Here is a 14233-nt window from a genome sequence, read left to right as displayed (position 1 = left end):
GTTTACCAAGGACAGTGCTGAAGTCTGTCCGAGGTTGCTGCCTACTCACGGAACTGAGAAGTGCGGAAGACCCCACTCTCGGATTATATGGTGCCAAAATGTGGGGACCAGCAGCAAAGGCAGCCATGTATTCCCTCAGGCTCTAGAGGGACATGCCAGGCCCATGGGCCCCTTCCTTTCTGTGGGTGCTGGCCCCCAGCCCTCCCTCCCAACACGTGCCTACTAGTCAAAACCCTAGTTCCAAAAACAGCAGACTTGTGTTCTCAGCCAAGTGCCCTGCGGACCTACAGTTCATGCTGGCTGGGGAGTTAGGAGGGCTGAGGATTGACCCAGCCCTGACACTATCCTCATGGATGATTCTCTACCCTCATTAAGTTTTTTTAAAGATTAACTTTTTTAAAAAAAGGTACATGTATGGGGCTGGAGAGATGGCTCAGAGTTTAAGAGCATTGCCTGCTGTTCCAAAGGTCCTGAGTTCAATTCCCAGTCAACCACATGGTGGCTCACAACCATCTATAATAGGGTCTGGTGCCCTCTTCTGGCCTAAGGGCATACACACACAGAAAGAATATTGTATACATAATAAATAAATAAACATTTTTTAAAAAAGGTACATGTATGTGCATGTGAATGAGTGCAGGTACCCTTGGAGCCAGAGGCATCTCATACCCCTGAGGTTGGAATTTACCCTCTAAGTCATCTCCAGCCCCTTAATTTATGTGTATATGTACATGTGTGTGCACAAAGTACATGTAAGGGAAAAGCATGTCATGTCCTGAGTGCAGAGATCAGATAACAATTTTGTGAAATTGGTTACTCGTCTTCCCCTTTTATGTAAGTTCTAAGGGGATTGAACTCAGGTTGCTAAATTTCACGGCAAGTGCCTTTATCTGCTATGCCTATAATCCCAGTTTAAGAGACTGAGGCAGGAGGGTTGCCACGAGTACAAGGCCAATGTGGGTTAGAGACCACATCAAAAAAAAAGAAAAACCGCCACGGGAACCAGAAGAAATGAGACAGACACACTCCTTCCAGGGGGCTGGGGTCAGCTTCGGAATGTGACAATTTATTTGGGGGTGAAAGAGGCCTCACCCCCTTTTCCTGGCGTCGATACAATATTGAAGAGCAGCAGAACGAGACGAACGAGACAGAGTGATCAGCACGAGCCCGCCCTCCCCTGGCCCAGAATCTGCCGAACCCACATCCAAAAGAAGCTACCTTCCCCACCGGAAGTCCTCCCCAGGGGCAGGGCAGACTGGGGCCCCACCCCTTCGTCCATCGGCCAGCTTTACCATAATCCTGCCATGAACCACTGGAGGCAAAGTTTAGCCAGCTGGGAGCTGGATGGTTGAACCACAGACAAAGGCAAAGACACGTCATCCTTAAAACGCGAGAGAAAAGAGACAGTGCCCGTCCCCAAATATAGAGCTATGTACGTATATTTTATATATATATATATATATGTATAGAATCCATTCGTGCAGTTCATCAAATGAGCTTCTTAAAAATTAAAACAAAATTATAAGATACATATTTCTTTAGGCCTTTGTGTTTTTAAGTTAAAACCAACGAAAAGATGCCTGCTTCACCCCTTGGCACAAATGCCCAGCATTTGACTCCTTCCACCTGGCCTCTCCAGACCCTCTGTCTGGCTCCATCACCTGGCTGATGCTCTACATACAGTGGGAGTGGAGTCCTTTAAGGGTGGAGGGACCTATAGGCTGGGAAGTGGAGTCCTTAGCCCCCACCTAACCAGGTGCCTCTTCTCGGTGGTGGCTGTCAGAATGGGGTGTGGAAACCCCACTCTGGGCTTTCTAAACTAAGAAGAGAAGCAGACAGAACAAAACTAAAACACTTAATTTTTTTCTTTTCCTTTAAAAAGTGATTCCTTGAACCACAGAAGCCCCAGAGAGGCAGCCTTAGCCCTAGTGCATTGGAACCCAAGGAAGAGCTGACCAGATTGGGTTCCACCTTTCATTGAAGTGCAAAACAAAACAAAGGGGAAAAAAAGCCAACCAAACTAACCAGAAAAGTAAGGGAAAGGTGTGTGGCCTCTCAGGTCCCAGAGGCCAGAGGGCTGGCCCAAGCCCACATCCTTGACTGACCCAGTTTCTGCCAGGTCCAACTCTCTAGCCGAGGCAGTCCCCACCTTTCCCTTCAAAGGCCAGGGTGGCCTGGGCTCTAAGCCCTCCGTTACTCCAGTGAAGTAGCTTAGCCTCCTCTGAAAGAGACAATGCCTCCCATTCCACCCTCCCACTGGAGCAAGCGTGGCTTGACCAGAGGAAGGAGGCTCACTTTGCTCCTTTAAGGACTGTGGGCAGCTGGAGGCCCCAGAGTGCTTGTGCGAAGGCCCTGCTGCTCTGCCCAGCCCTTTCACAGAGGGACTGACCAACTAAACAGGGATGGGGCCCAACCTTCCATCTCAAAACCCAAGACCCTGGGGACTCGCCTACTCTCATTTCCTGACAAGTGGGTGGGAAGGGAGCATTTACAGGGCGTGACCATCGGGGAGGGGGTCATTTCACGTACAAAAATAAAGCAAACCGCACTGCAACTTCTGCTTGGTAATTAGGCAAACAAAAAGCAGCAAGGGTGGAGGAGGGGCCTGCAGTAGGCTGATGGGGCAGGCTGTGCAGGGGTGTGTGGAGAGGTCTAGGCCTCACTCCAGGCTCTCCGGCAGAGGGAAGGGTCCTGTTCTCCAGCAGTCCCATGCCTCCCTGCATCCACGCACCTTGAGGTCTTGTGCATGAGCTCAGAGCATGCACAGAGGGGGTAACCCCATCGGCGGCTTCCCAAGCCTGTATCCCTTTCCCAACCAGGGCAACTCGAAGGTTATGGGTCTTTAGGGAGATTGTGGAGCTACTGGGAACCACGTGACCCAGCAAACTGGTGAAAATTCAGCACAGCGAATCTAGTCCCCAAGAAGTCCCACAACCGCCACCTACCTGTCCCCTGAGCTTCCTGCTGGTTCCCTGGGGACTGGCTGTCACCCTCCCTTTCAAACAAGAACTGGAGTGGAAGTCTGCTCCTAGGTCACCAAAGAAGACGTGCGCTGCCTGCTGCCAGGAGGCAGCCATGGCCATCTCCACGGTGCCTTCAACCCTGGGGGACCCACCAGCTAGCTCGGGCCTCCACCTTACCCCAACACTGCCACCTCACCTGTGCAATCGCTGCGTTACTAAGGTCTCCCTTCACCCCACACTCTTAGGAATCTCACAATAATTTTTTTTCTATTTTTTCTTTTCTTTGTTTTTTTTTTAACTTTTTAAAAATTTTTTTCCTTTTTTTTCATTTTTTGCAAAACTAACTCTTTCACTTTCCTGTCATAAAATCACCTCTGAAAACACAACTTCTTTACAAAAAAAGGTCACAAATGACACAGACTCTCAGGAAAACACATTTCTATGGTCTCTGCAAACACCTGTAACTGGCACCCAGGTGGTGGCTCACCTGGGGAAGGGGGAGGGGGAAATCGCCTCTGGGGACAGAGGTGAAATACCAGCCCTTATTTGGGGGAAAAGCCAATTGGCACTTGGACGGTATCGGGGTTAACACAGGACAAGCTGGGAGCTGGACTGTGGCCCCCTCAAACCCTGTGAGGACCCCTGTTTCATACCCTGGGGCAAGGAGGGTTGGGGCTGTGCTGCAGACCCTGGCAGGGGTGGGAAGGAGGAACGTCTTCCCTAAGACCAGAATACTTGCCCTCAGGTCAGCTAGTTCTGCCTCTTACCCTGCTCTGAGCAGGGACCGAGGATCGTGTACACCAGGAGCCAGCTCAGGCTACACACAGGAACAGACCACTCCACACTCAAGTGCATCCCAGGCGGTGGTGTCCCTAGTGCTGCGTGGGGACAGGCACCCGCCCCATCCCCTCTGACCTGCCCGCTCTCCTGGTGCCTGCCCTGAAACTGGGGCTTTGGTCTCTGCCATTGGCATGGACGCCTCGGTTCCCTAGCAGCAGAGGGCAACCGAAGCTGCCCAAGGCACCCAAAGTCTTCCCACAGGCTAGACTGCCAGGAAGCTCAGCAGCTAAAAGCAAACCAGAGGGGTGGGAGAAACCGAAGACCCCTGGGAGGTCTCTAGGCGTCTCCTTCCTCCATCATCTGCAGGAGAGGCTGGAGCTGGGCTCTCCCCATCACAGTCCCCACACTATGTCTGCAGTGTGAAGGTCCGCCTCCCAAGCTGACCATCCCAAGAAAGGCCTGAGGGTTCCATGTCCCCCAGGAACCTGGAATTGGAGGAGAGGCCTGTGGCTTCCACGACAAACCACACAGACTGAACTGTGCCAGGCCTGGCTAAGGCAAGGGAGGCCACGCTTTCAGAGACCCTGTTCTGAGGAACCATAAAGGGCGTTGCGGGAAAGCCTGAAGCCCTGCACCCAACACACACAAGGATCCACGCGAGAACAAGCCAAGGGGCAAACACGCATGCACAGCCAGAAGTCTCCACAGCAGGTTCTTACAGCACCTTTGGTAGAAAACGGAGGGGGCTTTAAGATGCCCAGAGGCTGCGGCAGGGTGCCACATCTGCCAGCCCCTCCACCTTCAAAGGGGGTTTTGGATAGACACAGGGTGTTTGGGGCACAAGATCTGTGTGGGCCTGGTCCTGATGTAGGCAAGCAGGGAAGGAGACCTCTGGCCCAGCTTCCGCCACCCTCGATGGTGTTGAGAGAGGACCCGTTTTGGCCTCACCTCAATCCCAGGTGGCACTAAGAGACCGTACCCACCCTAGGTGGAATCTCCTAGGGGCCCTGAAGCCGCTGAGATAGCACCGAGACCAGACACTGCACACAGAGCAAGAAGCAAGCTAGGAGAGACAGGGTGGGGTGTGGGTAGGGCAGGTGAACCCCAAGTTCTTGGGCTTCCCCAGAAGCCACCTACTGGGCCCCACCTGCACAATCAGGGACAGAGCTGGGGACACCAGGGAGCATTTCTTCCTTTCTGTGCCCTACCAGTGCCCTACCCATGTGCAGGACTACCCAGACCCATCCCTGGGTCAACACCAAGCCATTTGAGGCAAGCAAAGCACAGGCAGACGGGTCTAAGGGCAGGGACAGGGTGGGAGCACAAGTATGACTCCAGGAAGGAGACCCCCCCAAAGCCTCCCTCCTCGGGGAAGCCCCTCATTTGCTTGGCCCAGTGCCACCACCACCCCCCTGCAGCACCTGGCACCCCAGCAGCCACCTTCTCAAAATCCTCAGGGCTGCAGAATTCCTTGATGGTCACGGTCAGGAGGTTGCTGGTGACATCTGTGACGACTACATTGGAGCATGGCGACATCTCGGGGCGCCAGTCTCCAGCCTCAGGCTCGGAGGAGCAGGCACCTGTGGGCTCCAGGGCTGTGTGGAGGGCCTGGCCCGCAGCAGCAGTGACATCAGGAGGGGCCCTCTGGCCCGTGACAGCCGCCTCAGGAGGGATGGACAGATCGAGCACCTCTGGCTCTCGCCAGTTGGGAGCTGATCGGCTCATGGTCTCGGGGTGTAGCTTGGGTGGTGCATCGTCTGGGTCAGAGGACTGCAGTGTGGGTGAGGGGCAGCCGGAAGAGCTGGAGCTGTGTGCGTCATAGGGGGCAGTTGCTGGGGTGGCCAGGAGCAGCCCAGGACCAGAGGAGGCCACTTCGGCTTTGCCCGCAGTAGAGGGCGCCAGAGGGGCGGGCGGGGGCTTGTACAGCGCAAAGGTGCCAAACTTCATGTGGCGGATCTGGGTGCGCAGCATGCTTTCGCTGAACTTCTTGCTCTTCCCAATGACCCGGTTGCGCGATGGTACTTTGGGGCGGGCAAGCGCCCCTGCACCCTGTGTAGTGCTGCCTCCTCCCGGACCCTTGTCAATCACCTTCAGATTCAGGATGATGCGGTTCCGCTTGGGCTCCCGGGGCTTCACCTTGCGGTTGATGATGCGCACGGTCTCAGAAAAAGGAGAGATGGGTGGGCGCAGGCCAGGACTGCCCCCTTGTGGGTCTGGTCGTGGCAAGGGGCGGCGGGACATGCGGTGGCAGCGGCGGATGTCTTTCTTAAGCCGATGCACCGCAGCACTGGAGTGCAGCTTGGGTGAAGAGGCGCTGGCGCTCGGTTTGACGGAAAAATGCACATCACTGATGCGGAGGGCCTCGGCCTGGGCCCGGGCCTGTGGGCAGAGGGGTGTGGGTGGGACTTCAAGACTTACAGCAATCCTGGACTCCCCTAAGCCAGATAGCCCTGAGTTCCATCAGCATATATTCAGGAGACTACTCAGAACAATCAGTGACTTATGATCCTTAAGACAGGAAGGGGGGGGGCGCAGCTCAGATGGTAGAGCGCTTGCCTAACATGCATGGGGCTCTAGGTTCCCCAGCATAACATAAACCTGTCACCTGTCATGGCAGGGCACCCTGTAATTGCAGCACTCCATAAGGGGAACTTTGGCAGGTAGACCAAAGTTCAATATTATCTACAGCTATACAGCAAGTTTGAGGCTAGCAGAGGTTACATGATACTCATAAAAAAATGTCACAACGTCTAGAGCTTGGTCTTCTTTACTACCACTAAGTGTGCATGTGGTGGTGTGTGGGGGGGGAGCCTGCGAGGGAACCCTCGGTGAAGGATCCCAACCAAGCCTAGGGCTCTTCCAAAGGCTAATTCTTGGTGACAGGAGTAGATCCTCCCAGCCCCATCCCTGACTTGATAGATGACCATCACCTCCAGAGAGGCCCTAGTCCCAGCCCACAGGCCCACCTCTCTGCCCTCACCCTACCCATACCAGTGGATCCCAAAACCTATACCCAGAAGCCAGTACCAGAATCCAGCCTAAGCCTTTGGTGGGGGCAAGATCAGAGCGAGCTCTGAAAAGCCGCAGGATTCAACAGCAGCTCAGCAGCTACCTCGTGGGAACCCCAACCCAGAAAGGCCCTTCAAGCAGGAGGCGGTGACTTTGTGCAGGGCAGGGTGGACAGCAGAGACCAGACCCCAGCCAGATATGGAGGAAACCCCAGCAGTTCCCGAGGCCAGGGTGGAACACGGCCTGGGGATAGGGTAGGGAAGGGCAAGAGCTGAGGTGAACACAGCACCTGCTTGCGCTGTGACTGCCTCAATCTAGCGGGGTGACTTTAGGAGCAGAGAGAGGGGAGGGATTCATTCCCATGGTTAATCTGTCAGGGTCCCCCGGAGGAATCTGTGTTTGGGGGCGCTCTCCACCTCCAGGTCTCACACACTGGGTGCTTAATTAGTACAAAGAGACAACCTGTATACCCCAACAAGCTTTGACTGTCACCCGTCAGGGCTCTCCTGGATTATGGCCGACAGCTCACGCCCTTAAGGGAGAATACACCTTCAGGATAATCAGCTCTGCACCAAGGTTGGGGCCTCCCTGTCAACACTCACTGGCTGACACTAGGTGGCAGCACACAGGTGGGTACAGCTAGCTCCCAAGGCTCCTTCCTCTCTCCAGTCAATTGAGTTCCACAGGGGCCCCTCACACCCTTTCCCAGCCACACCTCCAAGGGAGTATAAGAATTATAAGAATCTCTTCACAAATAGGGTGTGGCATTCACTCACTCTGCAGCCTCAACTTCCCGACCTCTGGGTTTTTTTGTTTTTGTTTTTTAATGCGTATGTACACAGACGCCCACACTAGCCAGAAAGGGTCATTGGCTCTCTCCTGGAGCCGGAGTTCCAGGTGTGTGGGGGTCTGAGCCATCTCTGCAGCCCTCACACTGACTGGCTGGGGGCTACAGAGGTCTAATGATGATATGCTCCATGGAGTAGCAGAATGTGTGCAAACGGTGATCTAAGACAACCGCCTGCAAACCTCATCTCCTTTCTCATGCTATCCTAATGGGTCCTGCCATATGCTCTTCCTGTGGTCAGCCTTAGAGCACTGCTGACCACACGTTTGGAGGCAGTCAGTACTCCGGACAAGCTAGGGTAGGACAACTACTGAAATAATCCTGTGGATGCCCAGGCTTCCAAGAAACCAGCTCTTCCTTATGTATGCTTTCAAACTGTCTATAAACACCTCTTACTTAGCAAGGCCGAAACAATATTGCATAAGGCACAATTCTTGGGCTGGAGAGATGGCTCAGAGGTTAAGGGCAATGGCGGTTCTTTCAGAGGACCTAGGTTCAGTTCCCAGAACCCACATGGCAGCTCATAACTGCCTGTAGCTCCAGTTGAGTCTGAGGATCCTCTTCTGGCCTCCATGGGCACCAGGCATAAACACGGTACACAAACATACAGGCCAACCCTTACATATTTAAAAAAATATATGTATTTTCCTCAGGTTGAGATTTTTTTGACAGTAGGACCTGGGTCTGTCTAGTGAATTTCAAAACTCAGCACAGATAACACAGTCACCGTACTGGGACAATTGGCTCCAGGGTTTGGGATGTACTATAGACAGCAATTAGACAGTACCCGCTAGCTCTCTGTGGCAGTGGACAAATTCTTGGCCTGTTTTCTTCTCCCGGGTGTGAAATGGGGATGTGCCAGCGACCTCAAAATGGCTCCCATGCTGCTCAGTACAGCTCCTGGCTGAAAATGCTGAGTGCCCCGGTCACAAAACAGCAGGTCCAGCCCAAGCTACCCCCACATCCTTTCACAAACATCTCTCAATGTCCTGCTGTTTCCTAAATTCTGGATGAAGATGCTACCATAGGCAGCTCCACCCCCTGCCCTAGTGACTCTCAGTCATGGTTCCCGTGTGTTCTACTTCACTCTTAAACTATTTCCATCTGTGAAATGAGGATAGCACTCCCAACTCCACAGGGATGTTGAGGATATTAAAAGAGATACTCGAGCAGCGGACTCAGCGCTGTTGGGCCCCTAGGAAACCTAGAAACTACAACTTTTAAGAAAAAGGTATTTTGAGAATCGATACTGAAGCTCATTACCTCCATGGCCACTAGAGGGCGCGCCAGCTGCGCTGAGAGGCTGTCAACACAGTCCACCAGTCTTCCAGCTGCTCCGCCCACCCCTCCCTACCCGCAAGCATCAGGGTTAAGGTTGCTGCGTTACTGCCTGAAGACGATGCTTCGCGATTGGTGGCGGGGAGTGAGATACAAAACTATAGAATTATGGAAACCATTTTTTCCACTTTTGGTCTAAGGTTAACCCTAAGGCTCAGACCGTTGGATGGGTGTGCAGGCCGAGTCAGCGGGGCTGATCCACCCCGCCCCCACTGAGCATTTAGTGCTTTGAGCAAACTGGAAATTACGAGATTCTGCAGCTTGCAGTCTCTTCTCCAAAGAGCCCTTCCTATTCTTCTGGTGCCAAATTTGTTGGGAAGAAAACCTGGGGCATCCTTACTCCATTAGGGAAACTACGGTAGCCTTATGAGGCCACCTGCAGCCTTGCCTTAAGTGTACAAAACAGTAGTCTTGCTTTCCTCTTCCCAGGCTCTCTTCTTCCCTCATAAAAAATAAAACAAAACAAAACACCCCTAACTCTCCAAGATGGCTTCCTCTGAAGTTCTTTGCTCCCTCGCCAATGCAAACAGGCTGTTTCACCACGCCCCACCCCATCCTCACTGGAACCTCCAGAAATATCAGGATTGGGGGTCGACAGGTTCAGGACCGAAAAGCTGATATAGTCCAGGGTGGATGATCAAACTCAAGCTGAAGTAATTTAAGATCAAATTCAAATTGGGCCCCCAAGTGTAAGGGGAAGGCACAGAACATGCTCCAACAGAGGTGAGCAGCGACAGGGTAGGAAGGTGGGTGGCTTGCCAGGAGGCAGCCTATACGGACTAGCTCCAAGGCTCGAACACACAGTACAGGCCAGTGTGTTCAAGATTGGAGAAGATGAAGGGTCTCGCTTAGCAGAAAGAGCTTTCCTGGTCGCCTCCTCTTCTGAGTATGCCCCGACCTGTCGCACCCACCCACTTCCTGGAGCCCACCCCCTACCCCCAGTCCCTGGTTTTATCCCAGATTATCCCACTCCCAGGCCCCTCTGGCTGCGGCCTGCTGCCAGGGATTTTGTCAGGGACTCACAACCACCCTCTGCCCAGCTGGGGCCCCTGTGGAAAAGCCTGCCCGCTTAGGCAGCGGCGGAGCTGTCCCTCCCTTGCAGGCCCTGTGCTGCGCCCTGGCTGGGGGCCCAAAAGGGGGCTGCTGGGGCTGGGCCAGGTTACCTTTAGGAGGAAAGTTTTGGGTTTGGGTCCTCTCTTCTTGGGCCCATACAGCTCACGTTCCCTTTCCCTGCAGTCAAGAAACGCCAAAAAAATGAGTCCCTTCCCGGGCCCCACTCCCCTGCCCAGCCCGCTTTTCCCGCTTCCCTGCACGGCGCCCCACCGCGCCGGACAGCTTCCCCAACTCACTTCTGCTCGAAGGCTGCGATGAGCCTCGAATCCAGAATGTTCTCCTCTGGTTCCCAAGTGCTGTACCTGCCGAGTCACGCGTGCAGAAAAGCAAAATGAAAACCCAAGGGGCAGAGGCACACCTCGAGGACGCCAGCACGCACCCCCCACCCAAGGCCCGACTGCCTTCTTGCCGCCTCCCCGGTCCCCACGCCACCGACCCCACGATACTCACTTGATTGCCCACCCCTTCCATTTCACCAGGTACTCGATACGTCCCTGGAAAAACAGAAAGGGAAAAAAATAGGGGGTGGGGGTGGGGAGGATGCAGGGACGCGAGGAGGCGGCTGCGCGGGGGTGGCCGAGGGAGCCCGGCTAGCGGGACCGCTGCGCCCCGAGGGCCCGCGGGCTCCGACACGGCCGCGGGGAGCGTAGGGCAGTCCGGGCCGAGGGCTCACCTTGCGGATCCGGCGTTTGATGATGGATTCGGCCGCAAAGACCCGCTCGCCCACTGCAGACAGCTCCATCTTGCTCAGAGGCACCCACAGCCCATAATACTCCCTGCTCCCGCGGCCGGTGCTGCACCGCTCGCGCACGCGCCCCAGCGCTCAGGCCCCCGGCGGGCGGGCGCTCGGCGGGGCGCGTGCTCGCGTTCCAGCTGCGGGCCGTCACGTGACGCTCGGGGCCTGAGCTCTGTTGCCAGGACCTCCCCCTCCCCCGGGGCGGTTGCTAGGGAAAATGAGCGCTCGCGGGGCGGGGGCGCGCTCTGGCTCTTAAAGGGGCCTATCCTCTCCGCCGCAGTCCTGGCAGGAGACCGATGGATGCGTGGCTGGTGCCAAACCGGGTGAGGTGCAGTGCAATTTTACTTTGTCCTGCTTCATCCTGAAGGACCAGGATCCCTGCCACCTCCTACCCTCCTTTTAACTCCCCATGCCCGAATTGCCAGACCCTCGACAGAGAGGGCGATGAGACTCCGAGTTTGCAGGCGCCGTGCATCCTCCTGCAGACGTTTGCAAATAGTTAAATATGATACAGCAGAAATGCATTCGCTGCAGCCTTGCTCGGCCTTGTGGGGATTTCTTTAATACATCACCCCATCCATTATTTATGTATTCGTGGGAGTGTGGTTTTGTAACCGGTTCAGATGAGTTAAAACAAAAAGGCCACCGCAGGAAAGGGGGGTTGGGCTTGGAGGCGGAGGTGACCCAGGTCTGCTGAGACCAAGGTTTTGAGCAGCACCTGCAAGCAGACCTCGAGGGCAATATGTTTGTAAAGCATAGAGGGAGAGGTCTCGGAAGAGAACAGCCCGGCATCCCCGACTGAGTCCAAAGCGGGTTTTCTTTGGGTCACTCAGCAGAACGCTCCCTCTTGATCAAATTTGTTTTCGGATTCTCAGGTCGCAGGCCACACCACTATCCTACAGCATACAGATGCGAGAATGACTCCGCCACTGAACTTGGGGAGGCACAAGCGAGATCTGGAGCTGTCCCCTAAGGGCTTAGCCCGCCTCTGGAAATCCGCCTCGCGAAACCTTCCATTCCATTTGTTTTGAAATTATTTAATCTTATTTTCCATTAGGCTCGTGGTCTTATTCTTTGCAAAACATAAATGTTAAACACATACGAATAGGGAAACGAAAAGTCAACAGTCCGTAATCTGCATGAAACCTTTAGGGTCTTCTAGGCCCGTTCTTCCCCTAAGCCCAGGCCTGCATGAATACACACACACATCACCCACGAGTAGAGTACAGGAATATACATTCGGTATATTTAAATGTTTACGCGCATAGGGTTGTATTATATACACTGTTCTGGAGTTACTTTCCTCCCTTCATGATACTGATTGAACATTAACACAGATTTTGCTCCATTCTCTTGCTGTCTAGGGCTGGCCTGGGTGGGGGATGGTAAGGGTCAGGATTGTCTCTTGATTCCATGATTGGCTTATTAGGAAGCATGTGTACATGTCCCTTCTGTAGTGCCATTTCTTGAAGGTGCAAATCCACCATATCAAAATCTCAGCTTTTCGCCTCTGCACCAGTATAGATATATATAGAAATTAGATCAACTGAAATCCTTCTGCCCCTTCAAGATATTTACGCCACTGAGAAAGTGCTGGCGTGGCAAGCCCAAAGTGACCTTCACCTGAATAGAGAGCTAATGTCCTGGGGTGGTGTGGATGAACCAGTAGACTGAATGTGTGGGTGTCGGTCCAATCGTGAAGGCTGAGGAGGCCACAGGATGAAGATCCAATCAGTCCCCGTATTGGATCATTCAGCATCCTTTGTGACCCCCATGGAAGCTGCAGAAAACAGGCCAGCCCAGTGAGAAAGGTGCCTACCACACAATGCAAGGAGTTCCACCAGCGGAGTGGACGAGCCTCATGTTGCCACTCTGACAAGCAGCCCCAAATTCATCAGCTTAAGATGGCCGAAGTCCCAAGTCAATGTCGCTGAGCTGAAGTCAAGGCTGAGGGAGCTTAAAGAGACAACCAATTCCAGGTCTCAGCTGGCTTCTAGAAGTAGCTATCTCTCCTTGGTACATGGCTTAGTTGCTCAACTCTTTAACACCTTCTGCTTCTTCCAAAGGACCCCGTGGTTATGCTGACCCAAGACACTCTCCCCGTGGTGCAGCCTTAATCACAGCACTGTCCCTTCTCACGCAGTCCATGGTCCCCTCTCGGGACCTTAGTTTCTCTGTTTCACTCTTTCTTCTTCGTATTTGTGTGTCTATACGTGTCTGTGTGTGTGTGTGTGTCTGTCTGTGTCTCTCTCTGTGTGTTTGTGTACACAAGCATATGGGTGCACACGCTGGGGAAGCCAGAGATTGATATCAGGAGTTTTTCTTGGTCATTCTCCACCTTATTTTTTGAGACAGGATCTTTCAACTGAACCTGTAGCTCAATGATGATTGGTTGGACTGGCCCCCAAACCCCAGAAATCCTCAGTGTCTGCCCCTACCCAGTGCTGAGGTTACAGCCTGTACTACTGTGCCTGGCTCTCTATGTGGGTGTTCTGAATTCAAATCTATGGCCAGCACTTTACAGACTGAGCCATCTTCCCAGCCCCTCACCTTAATTTTCGGTGGTTTCTAACACCTTTTGGTCACTGACTGCTCTGAAAATTGTTAAGTCTTAATTCATTTTAAAAAATGAGGCCTTTATGGCTCCCCCACGCCTCTTAAGCCTGCCCCTTGGTTGTGGACGCCTAGAGAGAGTCATCTCATTCTGGAGGCAATGTCTCCTTCCTTTCTCACAGCAGCTTGTGATGTTTTATTCATTCCCACACAGACAGAACTCCTCTCCCAGCCTGTGTGAGCAATCCTAAGAGGGATGATCCTCTTACTTTCATGGTTCTCAACCTTCCTGAGGCTGCGACCTAACACAGCTCCTCATGTGGCGGTGACCCCCAGCCGTAAAATTGTTTTGTTGCTGCTTCATAACTGCAATTTTGCTACTGTTAGGAATCATAATGTAACTCTGATATGTGACCCCAAAGGGCTCACAGCACGCAGGTTGAGACCCGTTACCTGGAGCCCAAAGCCCATAAGTAGCTGTGAGGAGTCAGAATGGATTCCCTCTCCTTCTGTTTGCTGAAGGTTTTTTCCTTTCCTGGTCTTGCCTAGGGTCATCACTGTGGTTACAAGGAAAAAGGCTGGAGCTGATGGTTGGTCTCTTGTCTCCTGATGAGCTTTCATTATTCTGTCCCTGCACTAGCTCTGGGTCCTTCACACCTGCAGAAGCCCTGAAGGGCCAACCATGGAAGTCACAAACTTCTGTCAATGCAGGACGTGAACTCAGGGTTCCTAGTGCACACACTCGGTGCCACTTGTTCCCCTCAGGTGTGGGGAGAGCTTGTGGAATGGGCTTCTCTGGGACTCGTCTAGTGATTTTGCAGATGTGTTTAAGGTCCCTAATTAGTTAGCCCTGGACTTCTCAAACGGAAAGATCTGGCCAACAGAGCTGTCGTA

The 14233-nt window shown here is 53.5% G+C and overlaps 2 protein-coding genes and 1 long non-coding RNA gene across 3 annotated transcripts in view; 1 reads left to right on the top strand and 2 right to left on the bottom strand.

Moving 5' to 3' along the window:
• Window positions 1–3083, bottom strand: part of Nptxr (neuronal pentraxin receptor) — a 41563-nt gene extending 38480 nt beyond the window's left edge. Inside the window, exon 1 of the mRNA XM_085679209.2 lies at window positions 2946–3083. Coding sequence (XP_085535335.2) covers window positions 2946–3083 — 138 coding nt within the window. The remainder of the gene's footprint in view (window positions 1–2945) is intronic.
• A 1892-nt stretch (window positions 3084–4975) lies between these two features.
• On the bottom strand, window positions 4976–10889 carry Cbx6 (chromobox 6). Its single transcript, XM_085678400.2, is given in 6 exon segments — window positions 4976–5155; window positions 5157–6122; window positions 10101–10167; window positions 10287–10352; window positions 10501–10544; window positions 10724–10889. Coding segments are annotated over 6 exon segments (1245 nt in total). The 5' UTR covers window positions 10793–10889; the 3' UTR covers window positions 4976–5122.
• A 70-nt stretch (window positions 10890–10959) lies between these two features.
• Window positions 10960–11842, top strand: LOC146890952 (uncharacterized). Its single transcript, XR_014997883.2, has 2 exons — window positions 10960–11109; window positions 11662–11842. It is a non-coding gene; the product is annotated as an uncharacterized LOC146890952 (long non-coding RNA).
• Window positions 11843–14233: the final 2391 nt, after the last annotated feature.

The sequence above is a fragment of the Myodes glareolus genome, chromosome 19 (assembly GCF_982192425.1).
Source record: "Myodes glareolus chromosome 19, mMyoGla1.1, whole genome shotgun sequence".
Lineage (NCBI taxonomy): Eukaryota > Metazoa > Chordata > Mammalia > Rodentia > Cricetidae > Myodes > Myodes glareolus.
This window is presented reverse-complemented; position numbering and strand designations above follow the sequence as displayed.